Source organism: Clupea harengus, chromosome 10, assembly GCF_900700415.2.
Source record: "Clupea harengus chromosome 10, Ch_v2.0.2, whole genome shotgun sequence".
In the NCBI taxonomy this organism is placed as follows: Eukaryota; Metazoa; Chordata; class Actinopteri; order Clupeiformes; family Clupeidae; genus Clupea; species Clupea harengus.
Window position 1 is genome coordinate 27207597 of NC_045161.1, and position 7500 is coordinate 27215096.

Consider the following 7500-nt stretch of genomic DNA (forward strand, 5'->3'; position numbering starts at 1 on the left):
GGTATATAGGTAGAGGGGTGGGTATATAGGTAGAGGGGTGGGTGTATAGGTAGAGGGGTGGGTGTATAGGTAGAGGGGTGGGTGTATAGGTAGAGGGGTGGGTGTATAGGTAGAGGGGTGGGTATATAGGTAGAGGGGTGGGTGTATAGGTAGAGGGGTGGGTGTATAGGTAGAGGGGTGGGTATATAGGTAGAGGGGTGGGTGTATAGGTAGAGGGGTGGGTGTATAGGTAGAGGGGTGGGTGTATAGGTAGAGGGGTGGGTGTATAGGTAGAGGGGTGGGTGTATAGGTAGAGGGGTGGGTGTATAGGTAGAGGGGTGGGCACATAGGTAGAGGGGTGGGTGTATAGGTAGAGGGATGGGTATGAAGAGGAGGAGAGGAAAATAGAAAGAGATCCTGGTGTGAGAGATGGATTAAGAGAAGGAAGACAATCAGAGAGTGGTGGGCAAGGGAAGAAGAGAGAGGGAGAGAGAGAGAGAGAGAGAGAGCATTGTATGAGGTTGTATGGGGAAGACCAGTGGGTGAGGGGTGAGAGAGATAGAAATGGAGTGAGAGAGAGTACCGTGAGAGAGCAGTGTATAAAAAGGTGAAAGATAGAGACAGACAGTTGAGGGAAGGGGTGAGAGAGCGAGACAGGTGGATGGTTGGGTGAGAGAGCGAGACAGGTGGATGGTTAGGTGAGAGAGAGATGGATAGACAGTGGGGTACAGAGGTGAGCTGTGTGTGTGCAGAGGCGTTAGCGATGGCGGAGTGAAGCAGCAGTAGCAGTAGTAGTAGCAGTAGCAGCAGCAGTAGCAGTAGCAGCGGTAGCAGCCGTAGCATTAGTATTCTGCTGAGGTTGGCACCCCCTCAGCAGCGGCAGGCAGGCAGGCAGCACCACCAGCAGAAGCAGAAGCAGAAGCAAGGATTGGGAGTGCAGCGCCTTTTTCTCCTTCACCATGGGAGTAATCAGCTTGGCCTTTTCTCCTTCCCCTCCAGCCCCCTCTCCTCCAGCTCTCCTCTCCTCTCCTCTCGGCTCCACAAAGCTGGGCTAATTCGGTTTCATTTTAATTTAGCTTTGCCCACTTTGGAGAGGCCAGACGCGCTCTGAGTGGCTGTGGAACAGTGTGTGTGTGTGTGTGTGTGTGTGTGTGTGTGTGTGTGTGTGTGTGTGTGTGTGTGTGTGTGTGTGTGTGTGTGTGTGTGTGTGTGTGTGTGTGTGTGTGTGTGTGTGTGTGTGTGTGTGTGTGTGTGTGTGTGTGTGTGTGTGTGTGTGTGTGTGTGTGTGCGTGCGTGTGCGTGTGAGTGAGTGCATGTCCTTCCTTCTTGGTGTGTGTGTAGGACAGTCAGCTTTGTCTGACAAAAAATGAAATACTTTAATTTTTTTTATTTAATGTTTGCTTTACCAGATTTCTTTTTACCATTTACTGAGATGAAGAATGTCAAAGCCCTGGTGAGGAATGGCTGAACATAGAGAGTTATCCAAGAGACATATACAGTCACAGCATTGCATCAGTAGAATACATTTAAAACAAAATAAACAGTAGAAGATCAATCCCACTAGGCGATGGAGTACAGCACTCAGCTGCAGCGTCAGTGATGTTGAACTGGCACACTCTACAGAGGACTGAGGTGTGAAAGCCCCCAAATGCTTTGAAAGAAAAATGTAATAGCCGAGACATCAATCTCTCTCACTCTCTCTCTCTCTCTCTCTCTCACACACACACATACACACCCCACACACACACACACTGACATACACACACACACACCCACTGACACACACACACTGCAGTACTCTGATGACTGTCTGGGGCCCCCAAAAGTTGTGTCACGACCTCACTCAGTGCTGCTGATGGGATTTACTCTAAAAAGACCAAATTAGCTCCCTCCAAAAAGAGCCGAGCGCTTTGAAGATTCTCGAAAGCAGCTCTGCCCAGCTGACCCAGCTATGCATGGAGCCAGGCATCGCTGAAATCTCCCCACAAAACAAGCGCTCAATCACACACACCCCTGACCTCTCACCCACAAAAAAAAATAAAATAAAATAATTTTACTTTCACAAGATTTCTAAAAAGTCATAAAAATTGTAAAAGAGACAGAGGAGCCTCCCAACAGAGCTTAGCTCCCCATAAAACAAGACCTCAATCCCCCCCCCCTAAAAGTGGTAAAAGGAAAGCTCGGAGCCCTTCTAAGACAGGAGAGGCTCTCTCCCGCGCTGGGGCTCCCTGCCATCTGCTCATCACGCGGGGCCGGGGCGGAGCTGGGGCTGCCTCCCCTCCGCCGAGGAGCTGCGCTCCTTTCAGACTGTCACGACACACACACACACACACACACACACAGAAGAAGAAGCAAAGCGTGCCAGGAGTGGAGTGCCAGGGCTGTCCGGCGGGGGCGGCAGGGGGATAGCTGTGCTGTCCACTGCAGACAGGGGGGAAACACTCAGCCAAGGTTCCGCTTCAAAGACTTATCAACATCGCACAGCACAACACAACACACAACACAACACACTCTCCCCGTCGCCCAGCCAGTTCCCTGCAAAACAACAACAGCACAAACACAAAGAACAACAAAGACACCAGAGGACGGCTGACATGATGTTTATCACCAGGCGGCCAGATAAGGAAGGACCCATCAGAGCTGTTTATGTTTTTTTTTTTTTTTGCGCTGGCTTGCCCAGGGTGCATCAGGAGCTCTTATGGGATGTCCTTCAAACATGGCTGCCTGACGAAACTCACAAGCATCTTTGCTCAGTTCAGTGAGGGGACTGTGGCTCTGTGACAGGGAGAAAGCCACGGAGTGAGGGCTTCTGTCTGGGACGACGTCTGGCTCTGCGTCCTTTCAGTCAGTCCCGTGTCTGTGTGTGTGTGTGTGTGTGTGTGTTTGTGTGTGTGTGTGAGTGTGTCAGGGTGTGAGTCTGTCAAGAGCAGTGCTGCAGCAGTGCTTCCAGACGCTCCTAGCGGAGTGCCACTGTCAGACTATAGAAGTGTTCGGTCCTCGCTGGGAACCCTCGGGTAAGGAGGGTTTGGGGTGCTACACCTTCTGACTGATCAGAGGTCACAGCAGGGGAAGAGGTTGGTCCCCCAACACCCCCCAATCCAAATGAACTCCTATGGACCACAACGAATGGCTATGAAAATGGTGTCCTGTTTTGTAAGGCTAGTTAAATATCTCCACTTCCCTTTGGGGACAAAAAGGCCATTGAAAATAACCGAGATAAAAAGGCCATTCTAAAACGTCTCGAAGCAAACACTTTATATTGGCCTCAAGGTTACAAACTCCTGCATCGCATTAATGTGAAGACGCCCGTGTTTGGCTCCGCCGTGCCTGCAGGTTATGACTATCAATGCAAATGTTTCAGCATAGTCCCTATGTCCTCACCTAACTCATGTCAAACAATCCAGAGGTTTTTGGGAATGAATAAATACTAGACTACTACAAATGACATGAGAATGATGAGCAGCACCAGGCTCAGGTAGAAAGAAAAGGATGCTGGTTTCCATAAACTGGTATCTGTAAGCACGGCACTCTGTGTCTGTGTCATCAGGACAGGCCTCTATTTTATCTATTCATGTCACAGTAGATTAAAGGCCTCTTTTATGGTCACCACGTCAAACCAACACCTGGGCACTCTTCTTTCACGTCAGAGGTCCACACCAGATTCTTCTGGGGAATAACTAGGCTGGATTTGCTCCAAAGGGGGCCCTGTGGTAGCGATCAACAACCAGGTGACTGTCATCTTCAAACCAGCGACTCCAGCCTGGGTCTGTCACGCCTGAGAGGGCTCTGCCAAGACACACTCTGCACGGACAGCTGCACCTGAGGCATCGCTTTGCAGGTGGACAGAGAGAGAGAGAGAGAAAAAAGTAGAGACACAAAGACTTGCCCAAGGCAACGCTTACATCGGCCAACATCAATCCAGCCAACCCAGAGAAATCTAACCTATTGCACACGAATGGAGTGAGAGGCGTGTTTTTTTTTCCGTGACCTTCTGGCAAGTGCAAGTTTTGGCCAAAAAAAAAGAAGGCATTAAGAGCATTTGTAACAGATATTTTATGATTTTATATCCTGGTAGTCATCGCTATCATCATGAAAGGAAGCTTCACCCCAAAACAGAAGCTTGGCCTGTTGGTGTGTGTGTGTGCCTGTGTGTGTGAGAGTGTGTATGTGTGTGTGTGTGTTTGTGTGTGTTTGTGAGTGTGTGTGGGTGTCTGAATGTGAGTGCCTGTGTGTGTGCTTATGTGTGTGTGCTTATGTGTGTGTGTGTGAGTGCCTGTGTGTGTGTGTCTGTGTGTGTGTGAATGTGAGTGCCTGTGTGTGTGTGTGTGTGTGTGTGTGTGTGTGTGTGTGTGTGTGTGTGTGTGAGTGTGTGAGTGTGAGTGTGAGTGTGAGTGTGAGTGTGAGTGCCTGTGTGTGTGTGTGTGTGTGTGTGTGTGTGAGAGTGTGAGTGCGAGTGCCTGTGTGTGTGTGTGTGTGTGTGTGTGTGTGTGTGTGTGTGTGTGTTTGTGAGAGTATTGTAGAGGGCAGCTCAGGGCTGCCCCTGCTGATGAAGCGGAGCTTGTGGGCGGCGACTAACAGGACAGAGATAGCATCAGCATCTCCATCTGATCCAGGCTCCTCCGCCTGCAGTCCCCGTCTCTCATCCGCCTCCTCCTCCTCCTCCTCCTCCTCCTCCTCCTCTTATCTGTCTGCGTCTCCAGCTCTGTCCTCTCCCTCTTTTTTGCTTTTCCTATCCACTTTCTCAATCTCTTTAGTCTCCCCTTTCCTCGTTCCCTCATCTCTCCCTCTTTCCCGATCTTACTCTCTATTTCCCTCCTTTCCTCTCTCTCTCTCTCTCTCTCTCTCTCTGTTTTCCTCCTTTTCTCTCTCTCTCTCTCCCTCTCTCCCCCTCTTTCTCTCTTCCTCAACCCGTGTTCTTTGTCTCTCCTTCATAGCTTCCCATGCCCATAGGGACTCCCGCAGTCAGTCATTTCCTCATTTGTCAGTGTTTTGTTGCATTCATCAATGCAATCCTTTGTTTCCTTCCTCCCCCTTTTCACTCCTTATTTGTTTGTTTTGTCTCTCTTTGTTTATGTTGTTTATTTACGCCACTCATTAAAACACTGGGCGCCGGCGCGGGCCTTTACTTATAGCTGCGAAGCCAGAGTAAATACAGAGAGGATGTGAATTGCTGGTTCTGCCAGAGCTTGCTAATTACTGCGGCAAATTGGGTTGTACTCATGTCATTGCAACTGTATTTTTAACACAGAAAGTCGGCATAAATAGTGTAGATGCACTGAGAGAGAGAGAGAGAGAGAGAGAGAGAGAGAGAGAGAGAGAGAGAGATGGGTATAGAGAGAGAGGGGAAAAGGAGAGATGGGAAGGGAGGGAAAGATGGAGAGATGGGGATAGAGGGAGAGGTGGGGATACGGATAGAGAGAGAGGAGAGGTGGAGATAGAGAGAGAGAGGGGAAATGTGAGATGGGGATAGGGTGAGTGATGGAGAAAGAGCGAGAAAGAGGGATAGAGAGAGAGAGAGGAAAGTAGAGATGGGACTAGAGAGAGAGATGGAGATAATGAGAGAAAGAGAGAGGGATAGGGAGCAAGAGAGAGAGAGATATATGGGGAAATAGGATGAGTGAGTAAAACCACAGCAAAATGAGAGTCCATAGGGGCTGCAGCAGTGTCACATTCCACATTGATCGCTGCTGCGGCCCACGGATCATTTTCTCCCGGCCAGCGCTCGTTATTACCCCGCGCCCGGGAGGAGGGGGCAGGAGACGGGTGAAAGTAAATACCCCCAGCTCTCACCCCTGTTTTATGGGGCCCTCCCAGAACGGAAAGGGAGAAGGAAAGAAAAAAAACAACAAAAAAACAAAACAACAAAAAAACAAGTAGCTGCCATCCCATAATTACCAGTGCTCACCATAAGATGCAGCAGAGGTCAGTTAATGACCAAAGCTGGGGGAGTTTATTATGTGCACAATGAGGCCTGACAGCGAGGGGATTCTATGGCGGCTGACTGAAGCGCCTGGTCTGAGGCTCTGCAGAGGCAGGGGGCTATAACCTTGACATGGCCAATACCTGTTCTTTAAAGAGCAGCGGTAATGATCATAATTCTGCCAAAGTGCCTTGGAACATGTGTTTAAAGGGTAGCATAGACTACAGGACATACATTAATCCTGAATTCTCACCCAGTTACTACATATGTTGCCAGTATTGACAATCTCCTGTGGGTCACTGGAACTGTTCAGCAGAGTGTTCTATAAATGTGTGTGTGTGTGTGTGTGTGTGTGTGTGTGTGTGTGTGTGTGTGTGTGTCTGTGTCTGTGTGTGTGTGTGTGTGTGTGTGTGTGTGTGTGTGTGTGTGTGTGTGCGTGTGTGCGTGTGCGCATGTTTGTGTCTGTGTGTGAGTGTGTGTGTTTGGTGGAAGGGACTCACAGTGACTTTGCCAGGAGGGAGGACCAGCTCAGCCATTTCAAAAGTGCCATTTCAGCTCCCATTCCATAAATGCCAAATCGATATAACTGTGCTCAACAGTCACCCTCTCAAAACTGGAGTTTTTAAAGACTGATGAGTGGCTGGCTTGAACTTTAGAAAAGACCAACAGGAAGTAGTATGGGGATTTCAAATCAAGTTCAGTACAACAAAAAAGACGAACACAAATGGAATGAATGATTGATTGAAACATCCGTCAGTTTTTTTGTTGGGGCATATGTCCACATCTTACACTCATGAAGTGGGCTTTGTTATATTCCCCCTCTGTGTGATGTGTATGTCCACATCTCACACTCATGAGGTGGGCTTTGTTATATTCCCCCTCTGTGTGATGTGTATGTCCACATCTCACACTCATGAGGTGGGCTTTGTTATATTCCCCCTCTGTGTGATGTGTATGTCCACATCTCACACTCATGAGGTGGGCTTTGTTATTGTCATCCTCAGGCAGAGACTTCCAGCCAAGAACGTGTACTACTACCGCTGTCCGGACCACCGGCGGAACTACGTCATGTCCTTCGCCTTCTGCTTCGACCGCGAGGACGACGTCTACCAGTTTGCCTACTGCTACCCCTACACCTACTCACGCCTGCAGCACTACCTGGACAGCCTGGACCGCAGGAACCTGGACTACCTGAAGAGGGAGCAGCTGGGCCTCAGCGTGGTAGGTCACAGAGGGAGAGAGAATGAACGAGGGAGCAAGAGAATGAACAAGTGAATGAGTGAATGAGCCAGTGAGTGAGATTGCTACCTGAACTACCCTCAGAAAGAGCAACTTTGAGTCACAGGCAGAGAGAATGAATGAATAAATGAATGCATGGTCATTAGTAAAAGAGAGAGAATGAATGAGGGAGGGAGTAGATGAATGAATGAATGAATTAATTGATTAATGAATGAATGCATGGATGACTTGACCGCAGTGTCATAAGTAAAAGAGAGAGAATTAATGAGGGAGGGAGTAGATGAACGAATGTGTAAATGGGTCTCAGGGTGGTGAGAGAAAGAAGAAGAGAATGGATGAGGTAGGGAATGAGAGATTTATTG

General features: G+C 49.0%; 1 protein-coding gene across 2 annotated transcripts in view; it reads left to right on the top strand.

The window, feature by feature from the left end:
• agbl4 (AGBL carboxypeptidase 4) overlaps nucleotides 1–7500 on the top strand; it is a 314407-nt gene that overhangs the window by 175823 nt on the left and 131084 nt on the right. For both annotated transcript variants that reach the window (XM_031574637.1, XM_031574638.1), the window contains exon 5: nucleotides 6904–7120. In XM_031574637.1, coding sequence (XP_031430497.1) covers nucleotides 6904–7120 — 217 coding nt within the window. The remainder of the gene's footprint in view (nucleotides 1–6903; nucleotides 7121–7500) is intronic.